General features: G+C 42.4%; 1 protein-coding gene across 1 annotated transcript in view; it reads left to right on the forward strand.

Annotated features, from left to right (window-relative positions):
- Positions 1-17,355, forward strand: part of slco3a1a (solute carrier organic anion transporter family member 3A1a) — a 30,313-nt gene extending 12,958 nt beyond the window's left edge. Inside the window, exons 3-10 of the mRNA XM_031861444.1 lie at positions 10,753-10,851; positions 10,942-11,214; positions 11,655-11,819; positions 11,909-12,107; positions 13,721-13,889; positions 14,231-14,403; positions 14,515-14,579; positions 15,141-17,355. Of these exons, the coding sequence (XP_031717304.1) occupies positions 10,753-10,851; positions 10,942-11,214; positions 11,655-11,819; positions 11,909-12,107; positions 13,721-13,889; positions 14,231-14,403; positions 14,515-14,579; positions 15,141-15,493 (1,496 nt within the window). The 3' untranslated portion in view covers positions 15,494-17,355. The remainder of the gene's footprint in view (positions 1-10,752; positions 10,852-10,941; positions 11,215-11,654; positions 11,820-11,908; positions 12,108-13,720; positions 13,890-14,230; positions 14,404-14,514; positions 14,580-15,140) is intronic.
- Positions 17,356-21,373: the final 4,018 nt, after the last annotated feature.

Below are 21,373 nucleotides of genomic sequence, written 5' to 3' on the forward strand. Positions count from 1 at the left end.
TGAGATGCTCAGTCCTTGTCACTTCAAACCACACAGGAACTGTGTTCCTGATCGCTTTTTCTTTTTACTTTTAGTACATACTGCAGCTGCCCTTACAAAATACATGTATTGAGACATACTTCATCTTTTTCTGGCATACTAATTAGTACGTGGAACGCACAAAGGGTTTAAAAATCACACAAATGGCTTCTGGTCAGCTCCTGTCTTGGACTTGCCAGAAAAATGAGCAGTTTGTACATCTAGACCTGACCTTGGACGAGGACTTTGCTCAGGAAGTAGAAATCCGTGCTGCGCTCGTGGCTTTGCCACAAATCCCAAGCCTCATTGATTGAGTGGTGTGTAAGTGGTTGCTCTCTGGGCTCCTAGGATTACTCAGAAGCATGTTCAGCACTTAATCCCCATATCACTGATGGCGAAGAGTGAGGGATAACAGTGCCTAATTAAATGGACTCTGATCAATAGGTGGGCCGTAATTATAATTAACCGTTTGATTGAGTCGACTGTTATCTAATCAATGTGGAAACAGAAGTTGGTCCCTTTTTTTTTTTTTTCTGGCTTCGCTCTGATCCAATAGTTCTGCTCCAGTTGAGTTTTTCCTGTGTTTCCATTCACATAGTTTTATAGCAATCATTCAATTAAACTTCCTCAGTTGCACAAAAAAAAACGTTTTTACGCTGGCGTGAGATGGCTTTTGCCTTTGTCGATTTAAAAACATGTATGCGCAAAATGGATTATGGAAACGCCTTTGCCGAATTAATTCAGATTTAGCGAACATTTAACTCTCATTAACGATCAGCTGTTTCTGTTGTTGGCATCTTCCCGGATGTATATTCATACTGTCTTTGTCTCCAGACATATGAAGCATGGCAAACACTAGCTGACATGAAAGAACAAATACAATTTGCCTGATTGAAAATAATCCTGAAGATTTTTCTTCTATTTGTCTCTCGTAGATGTTTGGATGGCCAAGACTATTTTTGTTTACGTTTCACAACCTCTACTTATACCTTGTTTACTGGCGGATTACAGCCTATAGCGTCAACTTCTGACCAAACTAGTTCAACTTAATGTCAATCGTCATACACACATGGAGTCTGACTTCTGCATTTAACCCGTCCTCAGCATTTAGGAGCAGTGGGCTGCTGTAAAGCCCCATACAAGGTGCCACCTGCCCATCGGGATCTAATGTAATGCTCATTTGCACACAAACTTCAACATGTGGACCAAAGAGGAAGGTAGCCGGCCTGTCACTTCTACACCGTCTGTCATCTTCACCTTCTGAAATGACAACCATCAGCTGTAGCTAATAAACCATACAAACAGAAATAACTTGCCAAAAGGTCAAAATGAAAGTCTCTTTGATCTGGTTTTTGTTCTCTGTTTTGTTGTACATGGAAGCACCACTTTATCATCTCAAATTCACGTTCGAATAGGGTGGTCTTATCTCGGTGGAAACCTTGTAGCTAATAGTATCATGTCAGTCATCACAATCCCTCAGCTTATGCATTACATGGAAATAATTTAACGTTTTCTGTCAACTTTTATTTTTACTCCTACTCCCACACGTGTCCCCATCGATTCTCCTCTTCCTCAGGATGCAGCACAATTACTGCCCCGTTATAATTGGCGGCAAACACGATGTTGTACAATCGTCCGTATATTGTGCACCTGCTTCTCACATGTTCCCGGAGAAAGGGGGGGCTGTTGGCATCTCTACCCTGATAATTAGGCCGAGCCACCTGCTGAAGAAGCTGTTACCAGCTGCTGTCAAAGAGTCCCAAACCTCTCTGTGCTCCTCATCTTCAATAGAGCAGCTGCGACTCTCGTCAGAGAGATGTACACGCTCTGGTCTTTTGCCCTTTCTCCTCCATCAGCCAACTGCCCCAACAATGGAGACTGTGGGTAGCTGCGTCTCTGCTCCGAGCAAACATCTTTGCAGGATTACAAACGGATCACTGTAGCGGGGCAGAAAGACAAGCCTTCGCTCTGTTCCTGTTAACTCCGACCCGTCCCGTCTACCCGTCCTCCTCTCTCTGCTGACCCGGTGTTCACAGAGCTGGCAGTCTGCTTCCAGCATTGCATCACGGCCCTGTTTGAAAACATGCCCAGTCTGTTGATGCAATCTTATGGCACAGAAAGAACATAATTATTACTGTAACGGCAGTCAAAGCGTGCATTGCTGTGATATCTGGAAACCGCTAGCCTTGCATGAAAAAGACCCGGCAGCATTGATGCACACGCACTGGTCATTTTACTAACGATGAAGATCATTTCATTGATTAGGAGTGTGGACTTTTAATCTGTCGGACGAAGAGAAATGGACTTTCAGTTGGAGCGAACGAGTACTGATGCCATTGAGGTTAATGAGGACTTCTACTGCTTCCTGGAACAGTTGGGAGTGTGATGACACACGGTTAATGGGACTCAAAGATTAAGTGACTGCCTGTCAGGTTAAAGTAGCCTAATGCCTCTGATCTACAAGGTGCAAGAAGAGCCTGACTACAGGCCGCCTGAGCACAACACGAGTACATGTTGCATGTTTAGATGAGCTACGTTTTATTTGACAGTAAGAGTAAGAAACAATACACCAATAGTTGGGTTTTTACCCCTCTAATATTATATGCTGTCTCACTGCATGCTGACGGTGAGACATCATGCATATTACCAGCTAAAATAATCATTAGTCTGACTATAAACACCTGTGTTTTTCTTACTGTGGCATGTCAAACTGTCTAAAAGCACCTATTGGAACTCTCGTCAGGGCTGTGTGGGCGTGTTCAGACGGTGCTTAATTAGCATCTCCTCCAGCCAGACAGATGACACGTGTATCATTGTGGTTACTACACACAGTCTGCTGGTAACATCAGAACATCATCTCAGTCCTCATGAAGTATAACGGATGAAGGAGCAGGACCACCTCCATGTATGTTACAGACCTGTTTAATACGATGGTTTCAGTCTGTCTTATGTAGTGGAAGAGGGCCGGATGTTGATTTTTCCAGATTAAACAACATGTATTTATACGACGGGGCTTCACTGTTCCAGCTCTGCCGTGTAGCTCACTCGATGAAAACCTTTTCCCCTCTCCCGCCCTGCTGCAGTGTGTTTTACTTAAGTGATTTTTCTCTGTATTGTCATCCAAGGAGTCATGTGATGTGGCATCCAGTGATCTGTCAGGCACAGTCAGCGTTTAGTGTTTGTTCTTTTTTTAACTCTGATATCAAACAGCTAGAATGACTATAATGCAAAATACAAACAATTATTTGCATTGTCGATTAATCAATTAAGTCTTTGATAGAAGTCCACGGTAACGTCTTCAAAAGACAGTCCAAAAAAACACAAATATTCCATTAACAATGATATGAATCGGAGAAAGAGAGAAAAGCCTCACGTTTCAGAAGCTGGAAACAGAAAATATTTGCTTAAAAAATGACTGAAGCAATTAATAGTTGCTGGTTTTCTATTCAATGACAAATTGATCAATCGATCAAATCTTTTCAGCTTTGTTTTACTAAAAATACTTATATGGCACATGATTGGGCTTTTAGCGTGTTTTTAAAGCCATGAAAGTTCAGAATATGTAGTGTGCGGTTTTAAGACTATTACACCAATTAAAATAAAATTGTCATCTGTGTTTTGCCTTAAATTACAGAAGACGATGTGTTAAAAATCAGACTAAATGTACAGGATTCTCAGTGAATGTCCTGCTACTTAGGAATAACTTGGGTTTAAGTAGTCTAGACTCATATCAGAAGTCTACATATGAAGAAGTGAAGGCTTCAGCGAGGCCCGACGTTGACCCCATCTCGGGCCGTGACCTCTCGGAGGCTTAGATTGAGCCAGAGCTCAGCTTAACGTGACCGGGTGTTGAGGGGAAGAGAGCCGCTGAGAAGCCGGCGTGTCGTCCGGTGGCCGCTCGGCGGTAAACCCGACCACCTCATCCTCACGGTCCAAATGCTAATAGTTGTAGACGTGTCCTTAAGCTGCGCTTTCTATACAGCGTCAGTGAAACACTTGTCTGCTCCGGGGCCAGTCAGGAGTGGACTAGGCGAGAAGACGACGTTTTGATGTGAGCTCACAGCCGGACGTGTGCGTGTGTGGAGGAGGGAGGGGGGGGCTGGTTTCAAATTTGAGATGGTTTGACGTAAGCGGAAGTTAAAGCAGGATGATCCTGATGTAATGGCATTTGAATGTGAGTTGAGAGCCTACTTTAAGCTTTGGCTTGTTATTTAGGTCATTGCTGTGTAGAGCCGACAGGGTTACTCTAGGCTGCAGCTGACCAACAAACCAACTCTGGAACAATAAACTGATGGTTAATTAGTCCATCAACAGAGAAATCATCAGTATCATATAATCATATAAATATATAATAAGCATTTTCAATACATCTCCTTTGGCGATTGGAAATTATATTTTCGTGCATTTTATAGACAAAATAATGAATTGGGGAAAAGAATCTGCAGACTCATCAATACAATATAAATGAACCATTAAAAACCTGTTGGATTACCCGCAAAATGCATTGCAAAGCTGGAAATAGTTTTCATAGGACCGAGAAGCTATATTAATGTAATATGAATTGAATTAACTGTATTCTATAAGACGTTGTTGTTTTTTAAAGCTGCCTTCGGTGTGAATAAAGTTGACATTGATACTAAAAGCCACTCAGGTGGGCCGAGGCTCCACTTCCTGGGGTGAAAGCAGGTGTCTAATGCTGTTAGTGCCAACTTCTGGATCACTGAAGATTTAGTCGCCGTTAATATCCCCTGTACCTTTTGCATGACTTCAGCATGAGTTTACATAACGGATGTCTGCGGGAATTGATCATCATGTGTACGGAATTTAAAGTCATTCTTGTTTAATCTCAAGAAGGAGATTTGTTTATTTCGATTGGCTCCTTTCCTCTCAGCAGGTCTGTTTTTGCTGCTGTTCACATCACGAGGGAGTCGCTGTGCAGCAGTCTGCAGGATTAGGGTGTTAGTAGTGTTGTCCAAAGAAAGAGGATGAGGAAATGGGGCTTCAGTAAGATATTGTTTGAGAAATGTGAGATAAGAATTCCATCAGTTCCCCGAAGAGTGCCTAAAGACAAATGACTTTGAGATCAGATGCGACAGCAGAAAAAGTCCAAATGAAATGGGACGTAACTTTATGGAGACTGCACAACCAGTTCCTTGGAGTTTGTTTTTCTTGAAATATATTGAGGTGTGAAGCAGATTCTCACTGTGTTATTGGCAGATGGAGTGGCCAGTCACTTGAGAGCCACTGATTATGTCATTGCATGCTTGAATAGCTTCTGAGTGAAGTACTAAGACCCAATATCTTAATGCACTTTCTAATGAAGGTCTAGTGAGAAACTGCAGCAGGTTGTGAGTGGTGAGAAATAGGACACGAGCCGGTTAACATGTGGCTGATGTGAGGTCAGAGTTAGACCAGCACATGCAACATCAATGCTGGTGATTGAACTGGGTCCTCCGCCGTAACAACAGAGCACTGATTGACAAGTTTACGACCACCAATCACTCTGATTGCTTGTGGAAATTGTAAATCCTGGACGTTTGGTCGTGGTGCAGAGCTCCGTGCATATTTACCAGCTAGCTGGTAGTCCGGAGTCGGGCTACAGTGGCAGGGAAAAACGATGTTGGTGTATTTGTGAAGAGCAATTTGAAGGTGAAGCAAAAGTGCACCCAGTTATCAATACACACTGTAAAATGTGCCAAAAGTTGGGGGACTTGCTCGGCACAGCCCTCCAAATGAAGCAATATTGACCAATCTAACAAGCTCAGCTTCCTGTCCTAAAGCAACAGAGAAGACCAGCTGACGATAACTAACAAACAAGGATGTATTCTATGACTCCATCAAAATGAGAAACCTCATTTCAAATGTGATAAACCCTCATTTTCAATATTAATTCACAACAATTAACAGACCAAAGGGCTTTTAAACCACAGATGACACGCTGTGAACCTTGTGTTTAGTAAACATGCAATATCAATGTATACCAATGTGCAATATCAATACAAATTTCTTCTGTGAAATAATGTGACCCATTCAGTCCATTTATATCCTCTATTAGTTTTTCAGGTTTACTTTTGTCATTTGCTGTTGTAATCCTGCAAATGTCCTCTGTGGGACAAATACTCATAATAATCGTATCTTGAACACAGATTGAGTCATTATTGTGCAGGTTGTTTCTGTGCCGTTGATGAGAGAAGAGGAAGCAGGAGGATCGTTGTTGGGCGCGGTGCATGACTTGGTCTGAGTCCTTTGTGTAACTGTTAGCGTGAGTGAGGCCACCTTACTTCACTGGACATGCAGGAAACGGCCTGTGCTGATCTCTGAGTGTTTCTCCCGAGTCTCTTCAATCTTCAAAACGTCTTCACGCTTCTACGCGGAGGATGTTATGGCCATGATGTACGGCCGAGGAGGAAGACGGGGCTGTTTGTTTGAAAGCTCTGTAAATCGTGCGCTCTTAAAACTTTACAGTAACCTTGAAGTCTCTGTGTCTGCTTTATGCACTTCTTCCCTTCCAAGACTCTTTTTGTTCCTGCTCTCAGTTGACCTCCTGACAGAGATGCAGAGCTGAGACACTGGCTGTACCTTCAGCAGTCGTTTGGCTCTCTCTGTTTCAGTCTGGGCCCTTGTGGAAGTGGCACCAGCTGTTTGTCTGGCCTCCGACGTCCCTCCACTCTTACGTAGCTCAGCCGACCTGGGCCGGATTAAATGGAGGAGAAGGAGTTCCCTTTGTACAGTGAGAGCGGGAAATAAACTGAGGAGGGCACGGGCTTAATGCATCCGACATTTCGATTACCGTGAGCTTTTCTGTTCAGCCTCGCGCTGCGTTGGATTACAATATCAACCCTGCTCTGACGGTCTAAAGAAATTTAACTCCGGGACAAAAGGGTTTTTTAAATGCCAATTATCTCTGCAGAGAACCTTGTATCTGTGTGGAACGTCGTTAAATCGGCTTCTTGCTGGGCTTCACCTGGCTCCACATTCGTCTCCAAAGTGTTTTTTTTTAAGAAGAGTGCAGCCCAGCGTGTCACGGTTATCATCTCCTCTCTTATGGCTTCATCTTTGGCTGAGCCAATACAAAAGACCATAAGACGGAGGTGCTTGTATGTGGCCGCGTATTTAACAAAAATGACTATAAATATAGGATTGGTGCGATGTCGTAGGCAGACACAAGACAAACAAACAAAGTATAAGACTTTCCAGCTCTTCTGAGAGAGACGCACACATGGAATGAACCCTCCTTGTAAACTCGGTGGCTCAGTGGTAGAGCAGGGTCGTCCGTCAGTCAGAGGGTCGCTGGTTCGACCCCCGACCCCATGTCCATCTGGCCCAGGTAGCCCCTGCCATCAGTGTATGAACGAATGATGACATGTAGTGTTAAAGCACTTTGAAGGGTCGGGAGACTAGAAAGGTGCTTTACATTTACCGTATTTCTGTGGAAGATACGTCAAGGACATTTCACATGTGGTAAACCACAAGAGCTTCATGTGAGGTGTTACAAAAGCATCCCTCTGTGTTCTTTAAAGGGAAGGCGTGGGTGTTTGTGTGTTCAACATTTACCTGACGTCAACTTTTCAAACGTAGTTTTTGGTTATAAGATGCATCTATGGGTTAATTAATATCCGGGAAAGCTCCCAGCTCCTTCTATTGGTCTCTAAACAAATTAGAAGGAAAGAAAAACAATAGAGCGGAGCTTTGTTATTGAATTACTTCTGACACGCTCCCCTGAGAGTATAATTCACATGATACTAAAAGGCTCGGGTGCACAACAACGTCAACAAATTAGTTTGTTTTGTGCTTATCTTGTAACCGGACCGCTGGAAGGGAAAAGGGATTTTGAGGCATTTTAGAAAAAGCAGTGTGTTACAAAGATTACCCACGGCTGTGGTCGTGGACGGTCCTTCATGGAGATTTAATGTGCTTAACTTTTTTTCTTTTTCCCCCAGCTTAATCCTGTCATGATAAATATGAAACACGTCCCTTTCCAGCTTGAACAGGTGCACGGTTGTGTTTTTATCTGTGACCCGAGTGCAAAGGTTGGTTATTTATAATAAGATCGCAGCGCTGAGCTGGATGACTAACGTTATGGCCACATGCCGTCTACCTCCTCTGGTCCGCCTCTTCCTGTACGCAGAAGAAGTTACCTTTAAAAGAATATTATGACATTTTGGGAAATATTCTTTCATTTATTCCCTCTCTTGCTGAGTTAGATGAGAATATAACTTCCCAAAATGTTGACAAATTCCTTTAAGCCAAACTGGAGAGTTTTACACAGGCGGTCTGTGTGTTTTTAACATGTAGCATCTCAGTGTTTATCTGGAGCAGCTCACATTAAGTAGATTAGGCTCCGGTTGGTAAAAAAAAAAAATACATATATTTTTTTTATTAAATCTTTCATGTTACGATTATCATCAACTTAAAACTTGTGTTGGCCTTGTTTCTGGTGCAGAAGCAGCAGATTGATGAGCAGCCATGCTCCCTCATAGATTAGTGATCTCCATCAAGGAGACGGCGTCTCTGAGAGCAACCCGGGGTCTGCACGGATCTCTGGGGAAACGTTTATACGCTCGGTGGTCCGCGGGCTAGCTGAGCTGTCGTCTCCTGCAAGGTGATTTCACTAACTGAATTTCCTCTTTGAGGTTTCCTGTGGTGAAAGAAATTGTGATGTTGTTGCTATGAGAAGGAAACACTCAGTTTCTAAGGAAACACTCAAAGCAGAGAGTGCACAGGCCTCGTTTGCAGCACCACAGGCACATTTGCTGTATACAGAGGGGCTGCAGCCCTCCCGGAAGTGCTGTTAAGCTGCACAGTTTCTTTGGTGTCTACTAAACACTCCCCGATGTACCACAACAGCTCCTTCCTGTGTGTTTGTGGGTGCGAGTCCCTCTCGTTGTCTGTATACAGAGGTGGTTAAACACTGTTGTTTGAGCTCAATAGTTTTCAACTTTGATTTCAGTCTTGCATTCGGACTGTAAGAAGAGGAAATTACATTTCTCATAGATATATATTTGTATCTTTGCTCATTTCCGTGCCGGCCTGACTGTTGACCGCAAAGATGTTTCAGCTGAATGTTTATGATAAAAGCAGTTTGTTCCAATCCCAACATGAAAGCTCCTTTTCTTTTGTTTGACTCCTCGTCTGGCCTAAATGAGTCCGTTTGTGCCCCATCACAGTTAGGGAGCCGCACCTAACAAATCGGTGAGCCATTTCCGTTACGTGAAGAATAAACTGTGGTGTGAACGAGGCAACAATTATGTGAATGTGTCCCCTCCCTTCCTATGTGGGTGGTCAAAGGCAGGAAGCAGACCGTGCGTTCACTCTCGGCACTAGCGGAGTCGTACAGAGCTTAGTCACAGTTTCCGCCCTTGTTCATTAAGTGGCTGCTCCTGGCATCCCAACAACATCTCACTGGAGACTCTGTGCTGACGGCAGCCATGCTCAGGCCAGTGGTTCTGATGCTGCAGAGATGATTTGATTTTACTTCTGATGCTACGCTATAGACAGACTTAGAACTCTGTCTGTTTTGTTGCTGTGTTCCACATAAAGTCCAACAGTGCAGCCTGGTGATGCCACAGATCACAGGACATGCGGTCAGGGAGACCGACTCTCCCAAAGTGAGCTTTCGAGTCTTCATTCTCTGCCTGCAGTCTGAGTCACAGCAGCTGACTCTCACCCCGCTGACAGCGCTCTAATGAGGATTCTGAATCGAGCTCCACGTAGCGGGGACGAGACGGCTGGTTTCTGTTGTCAGGTGTCGTCCTCACCGTGTGTGCTTGGATCTGTTTGTGCTGCAGGGCGTCACCCTGCGAGGGTGAGACGGCTGAGCCGTGTGATCATAACATTTGCAGTCACTGCTTGCTGCACTTGTCTTGAGAGAGTTGATCTTTCGTGACAGCCAAAATGTTTCCCTGTCTGCTGTCTTGCTTCACGCCGCACCTCCTGGAACATGAACGTAGAGCTGAAATGAAGCTAAAATGTCAAATATTCTGTGGGTCCAGCTTCTCAAATAACCAAGCTTTTCTGTGTTTTATATCATTTCATCTTATTGGGTTTTAGATTGCTGGTTGGACAAAGCAAAACATTTGAAGACGGCATTTTTCCGATTTCTTTTTTTACATTGCCTGGACTTCCTGAAAGTGGATGCATTTCTAAAAGTGTTCTCATCATTCAAAATAAAATGTTAATTGTTTAAAACTATTTCTACTGACACACAGGGCTTTAATATGGTTTTAGAATAAAATAAAACTTTATTGTCCCACCGCAGCAGAACATGTCTCTTTATCTCACAGATAAAGACAATAAAACACAATACAAATAATAAACACAGAGCGTATTACATTTCATCTGCAATATATGTGCAAACGTTGATGCTACTTATTGAAATCCTCCGGCATGGGGACATTGATCGCCCGCTCCTCCTGTCCACATGCCTGCGTGTCCTCCAGCGAGACACTGAACGCCAAATAGCTCCCCAAGCACCACTCCTCCTGATGCTTAGGGTGGGTTAGAGGCTAAAGTCAATTATATTTTATCATGTATGTCATGTTGTTTTGTACAAAAGGATCCCTTTTTTGTATATCGGAGGTGCTTCTCTTGATTTTGGCTGGTGACCTAAAGTACAACATTCACAGCTGCTGTAATAAAACCGTGCTTCTGTCAATATAAAGGTATTTCTTAGAGCGTGAGTTGAATATAATAAGACCAAACAAACCAGTAACGTGGATGTTTGTTTCCTTGCAGGAATCCTCTTTTCTACTCTGGTGTTCGGGCCTGCCTGTGGGTTCATCCTCGGCTCCCTCTGCACTAAGTTCTACGTGGATGCTATCTTCATTGACACCGGTGAGTTCAATATGTCTCCAGTGTTTGCGTTGCTTTCGCGTGTTTTCTCTGTGCGTTTGGTTTGTTGACCTCTGCTGGGCCTCTCCACAGATAAGCTGGGCATCACTCCAGAAGACCCGCGGTGGATCGGGGCCTGGTGGGCAGGCTTCCTCCTGTGTGGCGCCTTACTCTTCTGCTCGGCTCTCTTCATGTTCGGTTTCCCTCAGTCACTGCCGACCAGCGAGCGAGAGGAGGGGGCAGAGAGTGAGCAGGTCATGCTTCCTCCCTCTCTGAGTGCAGACTACCAGACTCCAAAGCCCAGCAATGGGGTAGCACGCAACCATGAGCCTGCCAACAGCCCCACCTGCTGTCAGCAACTCAGGGGTGAGTGTGCAAGAGCCAGTGCGGCACCGCAGTGCTGTAATGCAAGGAAATGACTCTTTAAAACACATATTCATTCATTCATTCATTCATTTACTATATTTGACAAATGTGAATAACACTAAAATGTTAAACTAAGTAAAAAAAGTAGTAATACTACAATGAAAAGTACTCACAAGTTAAGTGATGCTCTGGAGAAGTACTCAAGTAAAAGTATGAACAGCATAAAAAGTATGCAGATTGTCCAAAATTAGGAAAAAAACAAGCTTTTATCCAATGGCTATCCATCAAGTAATTGGTTCATTATAATGATATGTATTAGTATTATGTTATTTGATTGCTAAAATAAGTTAATCATATTCGATTAAAACCGACTTAAAGGCAACAAGAGGATCCAGTCTGTCCTGCTATTAATGATCATCCTTTTATTTCTTTACGACTAGTGATCCCCAAGGTGACCAAGCACCTCCTGTCGAACCCCGTGTTCACCTGCATCGTCCTGGCGGCGTGTATGGAGATCGCGGTCGTGGCCGGCTTTGCGGCCTTTCTGGGGAAATACCTCGAGCAGCAGTTCAACCTCACCACATCCTCAGCCAACCAGCTGTTAGGTGTGTGTCCAGAGCAAACAGGCCATGAGCGCACACGTACTACATACGGTTTAACAGCATCACAACAAAGGTTCCACTTTGTTTTCAAGGTATGACGGCCATTCCGTGTGCATGTCTGGGGATCTTCATGGGCGGTCTGCTGGTGAAGAAGCTGAACTTGTCGGCGCTGGGAGCCATCCGCATGGCCATGCTGGTCAACCTGATCTCCACAGCCTGCTACGTCTCCTTCCTGTTCCTGGGCTGCAACACCGGCCCCGTCGCAGGGGTGACGGTCCCGTACGGCAACGAGTAAGAGAGAAAGCTGGATAGATGGCAGCCATTTGTATTACAAACCTTGAACACAGGTTACCGCGGCACACATGTTTATCTGAGGGGTAGTGAGGTCAGGAAAGCAGAAGACAAAAAACATTGTTCTTAATTGATTGATTAATTGCACTTTACCTTCAAACAACCAAAACAAATCCAGATTCTTCAACTGGATTTATTCAAACAGATGATTCCTCATAGGACCGGTGTGTAACATGGAATATTATATTCACAGCTGTGTTTCCATCAGTGTATAGTGACTACAATGAGCTTCCAATGAGCCCTTCATATGCACATCTGGAGCAGGTCCTCCTCACAGAGCTCACCGTGTGGCATCGCCAGGATTCTACAGTTACAGTACACCCAAGAACTTCCAGTTTAGCCACGATTCAATTTCCATTACAAAGCTGGTTTTGTGACAACTAACCAATCACGTGCAGCTTGTATGTAAAATGAGATGAACCAGTTCATCCCCAGGAGGAAGTTAGTGGAGTTCCTCTAGATTCAGCAGAGAAAGTTAGACGTCGACTATAAGCAGTAAACTATAGATAAAGTGCAATTATTTCATTACATACCCTTGGCCACAAATAGTTTTTACACCCTAGATTGTGAATGTGTGTCCCATCGTGAGGACTTATTCTAATAAATAAACATGAGCAGTAAACAACATTATAGCAGTGAAACGTGACACTGCTGCCAAGGTTGGAGGACTTTATTGGAGGTGAACTGCAAAGGGTCTAAATGTGTAAATACAATCTTACCGCTGACGGTCATTGGAGCACAGTGGGCTTACTTTTTATTCTTAACAACTTTGTGTCATCTCATGGAGTCTGTTAAAAGATGTTATATTCAGAAAGTGGCCTTCTGCTCCTCCGTGCTGCATGGACTGAATATGAATGCGGCAGCCTTCACTGAATCAGTCCCCGGTCTCACGATGGAGCTGAAATATTATGCAACAGGACATTTCATTCACTTTTATATCGACGAGTCATAATGAATCATACTTCTGTCACTATCGGTTTATTTATTTTTGTCTAGAACTGGAAATTGTTGAAATGTTCCAATATTAGTGGTTATGTAATACCTGATGCAGATACCAAAAACACTCATGCATCTTCTTAAAAGAGAAATGGCAGGAAGTCTTGGCTTCCAGTTGCTCAAAAGTAAATGTTTTTTGGGGGTTTTCTCACTCTTCTGTGAAAGTGCACTGAATTTGTTGGGGGGGGGATTAACAACACACTTGACTACAGACACACTTTGGTGTCTTCCAAGAAAGTGTTTTTTCTGGTTTGATACGCAGCCACACAGTTCCCTGAATGTCTCGTTATTTCACCGTGAAGTCAGTGTTTCTCTCTGTGCAGAAACACTGACTTTAGGTCTTCGCTACTTTTCGATTCGGTAGCCTGAACCCAGCCGGCTCCAGAGCAGTTTCCATGGAGATGTTGAAAGTGAACCATAGTGTCCCTGATTTAAAAAAAAATAAATAAATAAATAAATAAAAAGTGCTTCTTCGATGTAGTTTGTGCCACATACAGATAGAACTGGTACTTCCAGTTGGAGCAGATGCTCAGCTTTCTCTCTGTGTCTCTCTTCAGGACTCTGCAGGTGGGCGAGAAACCAGACGCTCCGTGCATCAGTCACTGCAACTGCTTCACCTCCTCCATCAGCCCCGTGTGCGGCTCCAACGGTGTCACCTACCTGTCTGCCTGCTTGGCCGGCTGCACCCAGACGGGCAGCCCTCGCAAAGCCACCAACATCTCCCAGGTCTTTAGCCTTTAAGTCTCGCGGTCGCGATCAGTAGCAGTAATCGCAGAGGGACAAAGCAGCAAATTAATCACACATGATGCAAACTTTTCTTTGAACTTCTTAAAAATGTGCTTTGATATTAAAGTTCAGGTAAAGAAGAGTCCTAGTATTGCACAGTCCTGTTGCCAGCTATCACATGTTTTTTTACCAGATCAGATGCCAACTGCAGATTAGCGTCTTTTATATTTAAATAAAGAGACTTGATGCTGTAGCAGCACTTTTGTAGAACCCTGTCATTTGATTTACTGGTTATTTTTCAAAGGGTTCTTGTATGAAGCTCGGTCTTCTTCTCTTCACAGAACCTGACGGGATGCGCTTGTGTATCCTCTGAGAGTGAACTGGCCACAGCCGTTTCGGGGAAATGTCCGATGCCGGGCTGCCAGGAGTCTTTCCTCATCTTCCTGTGTGTGATCTGTGCCTGTAGCCTGATCGGAGCCATGGCCCAGACGCCCTCTGTCATCATCCTAATCAGGTATGATTGATATAAACAGATGAGTGCGTGCACTGTGTTTGTGGATGTGTGTTCTTGCAACCCAATCTAATACAACAACCAAACTATTTATTCTATCTGCTTCCCGTGTAGGACTGTGAGCCCTGAGCTGAAATCCTATGCACTCGGAGTGTTGTTTCTGTTGCTGCGACTCCTCGGTAAGGACTTCTATCAGATACCACATTCATTCCAGATACTACAGTATACTACGTCTCAATACTGTCGCAGTACCCGTTAAGTGTGTGTAGGTTTCACAGAGCTTAGATAATCTCGTCACTCCCGTCAATACACGCCTCGATCGACCTGAATATGCATTTGTTTTTCTAGTGTCATCAACTCTAATGCTGTTGTGTTGATCTGATTTGTCTCCGTGTGGGAACAAGAAACCAGCAAAGCGTTTCGGGTCGATGGAGGCCTGTAATGGTGGGAGGAGTAATGGAATTAAGGAAGACTAAATCCAGTTACCTAGAAACACGCTGGTCTAATTTTACAGATCATGAAAGAGATATTATCTTTGATTAGCTCTGTGTTGGAAGTAGAAGGAACGCATTTCTCAAATAATCCAAAAAAAAAATTCATATTTGTGTTAAATATAACATAAATAATGACTCTATCTTCTACTACTTGGTATCATCTGACTCTCAGAAAAAAGTCTGCCTAGTTATTTGATATTGACCCAAAAAGAGTACGTGGGCTCAGTCAGTGTTTCTGTTTGACAGGATTCATCCCCCCTCCTCTGATATTCGGTGCTGGGATCGACTCTACTTGCCTATTCTGGAGTTCAGACTGCGGCGATCGGGGCGCTTGCCTGCTCTACGACAACGTAGCTTACAGGCATCTGTACGTGAGCCTCGCCATCATCCTCAAGGCCGTCGCCTTCCTCCTCTACGCCACCACGTGGTATTGCTTACGCAGGAACTACAAGAAGTACATCAAAAGCAACGAGGGCTACATGACGGCGACGGAGTTTTACCCCTCTCTCACAGACGGCCCCAAACTAGTAGACAGGACAAAGTTTATATACAACCTAGAGGACCACGAGGTTTGTGAAAATATGGAGTCAGTTTTGTAGTTTGTTATGCAAGAAAAGGACAATGTTGACATTCACATTCTCGCAAAAGAACATTTTCTTTTTCTTTTCTTCAAAGGATAAAATAAAGTGTTTTAGATCAAGGCGATCTATTTAACGGCCCGTCACAGGTGACGTTGCTCTCCACTGCGATCCACGTCCTCGGTAAACTTTCACGGGTCCATTTTAGTCGTTGACGTGTCAGCGAGGTGTTTGTCCAGTGTTGCCGGAGAATTCCTGTGTTGACTCGGTGGTAGAGGACAGACTACTGTATTGTCAGGCTCGGCCCTAGCTGATTAGTAATGAGTGGACATGATGCTATTACAACTAGTTGCCATATTGTTTTAGGTCCATCATGATTCCAGTGTTCTGTGTGTCCTTTCAGTCAGTGCACTGTGTGTTCTGCCTGTCACGCTCTCAAAAAAAGGAGATTTTTATGATAAGAAAAAACGAAAGTTGGGTGGTCCCTCCGTTTTTCACATTTAAAAGTTGCCAAGTGTTTACAAACTAATAGTTCAGTTACTGCATTTTATTTCAATGCAGGAAGGTTTCTTATAAGACGAGAACAGAAACACCCGGACTGGGTTATTATAGTGGCCTACTAGATGTTTTAACTGTCAACTAACTCAGTCTAGGACCTTAAAACAAGGTGGTGTCTTCGTGTCATCATGCACTGTTGTTCCTCGTTCTCTTGCTGGAGCACAGCCACTGTTTTTGATACTGTTTAGACTAGACTGTGAAGTCTAGTCTCATAGATGCAAATGTGCAATTCATATCTGATACATCGATGTTTGTTACTAGTTTTGTGTCAGACTGCAGGTTTGTTTTTCATTATAGCAGTTTGTTTTATTTCCATACCTGCAGAGTTTATCCAGCCTAACGCGTCTTAATAAGGGATTTATTGAAATAAGAATGTTAATTATATTTTCTTTTGACTTTTGCACCGAGTGGAAGAGCAAACAAGAAAATCAAAAATAATATTTCTGTGTTTTGGACATTCAAGTAAAAGAGATGGGGAGTAATATATTAGTTTCATTAGGCGAGGAATGTTTTATTAGATTGTTTTTGAAAGGACAGTATAAATTATATATAATCGAATTGTCTGAGATGTGTATGTCTGATGTCACAGAAGATTTGGGACAATTCATAGCGATGGAAATAGTATGTTGCATTGTTGGGGCAAACGAAACAACCTTAGGCCTGTAATGTCTGGAATAGGGCTGCACAGTTACACAACATTTTATCCAAATGCCAAAATGGCTGCTTACAATTTCCAAATTGCATTCAGCGCAATATTTGTAAGAGGTTAAATCTGTGTTGAAATACAATTTCAGATTGAACATTGTCGTGCTGCAGAGATGTCCCGGCCCACATATCATATTCTACAGACTTAAGAAAGCATCTTGGTTTGGTACAGAGCCCCCGCAAAAATCACGCCATCGTCATTTTATTGTTTTTCAGCAAAAATGAGAATGATGTCAAAAATATCATCACCGATCTCGCAAATGCAATATCAGTCAAACCGCAATTAGATTTATTTTTCAAAATGGTGCAGTCCTGATCTGGGATGAAAAAATACATAAATACTACAGAGGGGTGTGTGTGTGTGTGTGTGTGTGTGTGTGTGTGTGTGTGTGTGTGTGTGTGTGTGTGTGTGTGTGTGAGGTCTAAGTGAACAACAAAGAACACACTGAATTTATTCCTGGACATGTATTTGAAGAACTCGCACGCACTGTACGAACTGTTACTCTGATGTATGTTCTCTCTGCATTTACAGTTTTGACATTGTCCCTTTTCTTACACTTTTTGTATGGCAACATATCGTTTATTTTACTCTGGAAATAAATTATTTTTCAGAAAATAAATTCAAATTTGAGTGTTTTTGTAGTCTTCTTTTTTTTTTAAAGACTTTTTGTTTTTATGTCAGAGAGCAACTTTGTCCAGCGGTTTGTTTGGATTTATTCTGTCATGTACTTGCACACAACTAACACATATTCACAAAACAAAACATCAAAACAAAAGTAAAACAAGCTATGAATATACGACAATTCATCATAACATTTAAGTTACATTTTATGATGAATACTCCGCTTTGATCTACCCTTCATGTTGTATAGAACGACATTATTTTCTATCAAACCCCCTTTAAAGAAGTGTTGAGGCACCGTAAAGGGAAGAGCGTGAAGTTCAGTCTATTCACGGCTCATCACATGTTCTCAATATTGTACTAAGTCAATATTGTACTTCAGGAAGATGAAGTATTGACCTGAAAACAGAATGGAGCTCACAGACTTGTGATATATTGAGTCACACAGCAGATTTACAGCTTCTAGTTCATCTTTTATCCTTCAGTCGCTATTCAGAAAGGAGCCACTGAGAACATAGAGAGGTTGTAAAAGATCCCTGTAATCCATCTGGATTCTAATAGGTTTTATTCAGACTGCTACTCCATTGTCTTGTCAGACAGAAGAAGAAGAAAACTGCATCCAACAGTTGTATTTTAAATCAATTTTTCTGACACACAGGAATCCAGTGTTAAGATCTGAGAACTGGACTAATCTATTCTTGGTCTTACTGATCATAGTAGCCGGGCAAAGATGCATCCAAATATTGTCTCATTTTTAAGAGTGATGACCCTTTCTAGGCAAAAATAAAAAAGTGTATTGACAAGCAAATTACATTTTCTTTCAGCTGCTATGTGACCTAATGAAGACTGCGTGATTGTACTCAATAAATCGTCATTTTGGGAGCATTTATTATTTTTCTTGAGACTGTTTTTACCTTTTTGCTTATGCACCTGACATCATGCTGGGACATTCACACACTACCTTATCAACCACACTGACATACACCGAAAGGTAGAGCTTTGACTGTAACATTTTGGCCATGAACTAAGAGATGACATTTCTTTGTAGCATTCCCAAAATATTTCCAAAGGTCACCCTCAATGTTCCAACAAAGAACCTGTCACACCTGCACACAGCCAATTAGAGGCTGACCTGAGTCCCAGCTGCAGAGGGTCAGCGGGGCGTTTGGTTTATTGTGTTGTCGCACAGCGCACATGTTATGTGCTGTGAATTTGAAGACTGATCGGAGAAGTGTGTACTTTAAATGTGTTAATGAATCAATAATAATGAAAGCAGAAGCCTCTGTGCAGCTCGAAACAAGCGAGCCAAAACTAAGCGTTCTGTTGTTGTGGCAAACATTCATCAAGGCCATGTTTTTCCTATTATCTCTTATTATCTCTAATTATTGCTTATTATCTGGTACAACAAAACCCAGTCTGCTGGACTGGAATGAATCACATAGTTTTATTAAATCAAAGAACTCTCTGGGATAAAATAAATAATTGATACCATGTAAACAATAAATAATATATCACAAAAATGTTAATGTTGGGCTTGTGTACCGAGCACAAAAATAAGCCTCTTGTGAAAACACGTCATAGTTATCATTTCTAAGTTCTTGTGAATCCAAATTCAACACACTTTCAAAAACTAGAGTGTGTTTCTGTGGTTGTAACGACTAATAATAGCACGATGCCACTCTTCAACAAGACAGAAAGCTGGCGTATGACAACAGCTACAGTATCAGCAGCATCTGCCTCGGTTAACATCACTCTCTGATACACGCCTCGCTCCTGACGCTCGCCACATCAAAGACACCCAAGATGCAACTGCGAGACTCCGGGAAAAGTGTCCTTGAGCGCTCACAGAAAGCAAGCAACCTCTAAAATAGAAGCTGCTGCAGGCGAGAGTTCTCTCTTTCAATCAAGCAGCGTCAATTAGCCTAATGGGTGCTTTAGTGGGACGAACTGTTGCACGACGACTCCAGCAGAAAAAAAAACAACACAAAGCAATACATTTGTCCGTGGGAGAACTTTGACTTATGTCTTGTTCATACTGTTGAGGGATATACTGTGTTGTGTTTCAGTGAATATTAATCTCGTGGAGCGAGTGAGTGAGTTCAGCCCGCTGACATTTGGACGTTCATGCCTGGATGCTGATTTTTCAACACGATCACAAACTGCAGAATGTGAATGCAAATGTGAGACTTCACATGTCACACATACACGCAGAATGTATGAATCAGCATTAGTATTAGACGTTATTAGCAGGGTGAATATGAGTCATGTCGTTATGCACACTGTCAAGTCTGCAGCTGCACTTTTCACTTTATGTAAATTAGCCCTTTATCCATGTCTATGAAATTTAATTGTGTCGCTAATATATGCATGTAACTTGAGGAAGCCAGAGCCAACACTTTAAATTTGCTTTAACTGATTAATGCTTCATTTGCAATTAAAGCCTAACTGACCATGTGACAACATGTGCTCAGCGATCATGCATACAGTTGAAGTCAGTAAATAGATAATAATAAACTATGATTCAGCTGAACATGTGAGTTTATTTAGGCAACTATGAAGGGCTAGCGAGACTGGCGATGATCATGAGGATGAGCAGGATGAAGAGAAAGTCCTGAAGGATGATGCTGATGATGAGCAGATGTCCAATGTAATGTGTAGTTGCTTTAAATATGACATACTCTGAAAACTGCATTATTTTTGTTGCTTGTATTTATCTATGACGTATACTGACACAATAACTGCTCAAATGTGGCCACGGTGTTCTCACATATACTTTAGTTAACTACACTGATGGCTTCCAGTGTAGTTAATATAGCTGTTATAATTTAAATGGCCATTGTGCTCAAACAATTGTATAATTAAAATCTCAACATGTGTTTACACTCACTGCTTAAGCACTAGTTAATTAAGCAGCAATTAGTGAATGTACATTGTTGCTTCAAGGGAAAGTGAAGTGTAACTCCACCATTAACATTTAAGTGCCCGAGGTGGAGGAAACATTTTAGCAGGAAACTGCAAGAAAATATGCCCAGCTAGCTTTTTCAGGATAAACATAGGCTTTGGAAAATATATAAACAAAGCAAATTGTAGACACAGCAGAGCTGGTCGTAGTGATGGTAATCCAAAGATATATGGTCCTGCACTTTGTACCAGAAAAAAAGAACAGAAATACCCTGAGCAAAACAAATGGGAGCGTCAGAGACATTTTTTGAAATGATAGTGGTGTCCAACATTCATTTCTTAGTGGCAATAGCTCAGTGAAAAGAAAGATTACTTCCTCCAAACTGTGAAATGCACCAAAAACCTGCATCAGTAGTGGAAGAAGTATTTATCCTAAATAACAACAATGTAAAAATACTCCACTAAAAGTCCTTCATTAAAAATCCTACCGAAGCACAAAAGTGTCAAGTATTGTTGCAACTAGAGCTAGTTTTAACTACTTTATATTTGGTCCAGTGGTTCCCAATAGGGGTCAGACCCCCTCCATCGGGTCACAAGACAATTCTAAAGGCTCATTGGTGATTGATTGGATTGGAAAGTAGAAGAAACACAAGTTGCGCAGCACACGTTTCTATTTACTTGCCGTTTATTGATGCTGTTTTTAGATCATTTTACATCGTTAGGTCTTAAACAGCTCTTCAAATGAAACCATCTGAGGAGTGTGCAGGTGAAACCAGTCGTTGGTGGAACTACTGGAGACAAGCTGCGTCAAGTGCTTTTTTTTTGTAAGGGTTTACAAGCAAAAATTAAAAAAAACTAGATTGGGATTTACTAGTTTAATCCTGAACAATGCATACACCGTTTTAAGTCAAAGAAAAAAGTAACTCATATCTACAGCTGTGAGATAAATGTAGTGGAGTACAAATGATAATATTTCTCTCTGAAAGTGGTGGAGCGTAATAAGGCACGTTTAGTGTATTATGTCTCATAACCACTGGTGACCAGATCTATTAAAAGATGCCTCCATTAGATTCAGTGCTCGTCTGATTTGGGGCTCACTCACATGTGCTTGGTGG

The sequence above is a fragment of the Anarrhichthys ocellatus genome, unplaced genomic scaffold (assembly GCF_004355925.1).
Source record: "Anarrhichthys ocellatus isolate YVR2014 unplaced genomic scaffold, GSC_Weel_1.0 scaffold2, whole genome shotgun sequence".
NCBI lineage: Eukaryota > Metazoa > Chordata > Actinopteri > Perciformes > Anarhichadidae > Anarrhichthys > Anarrhichthys ocellatus.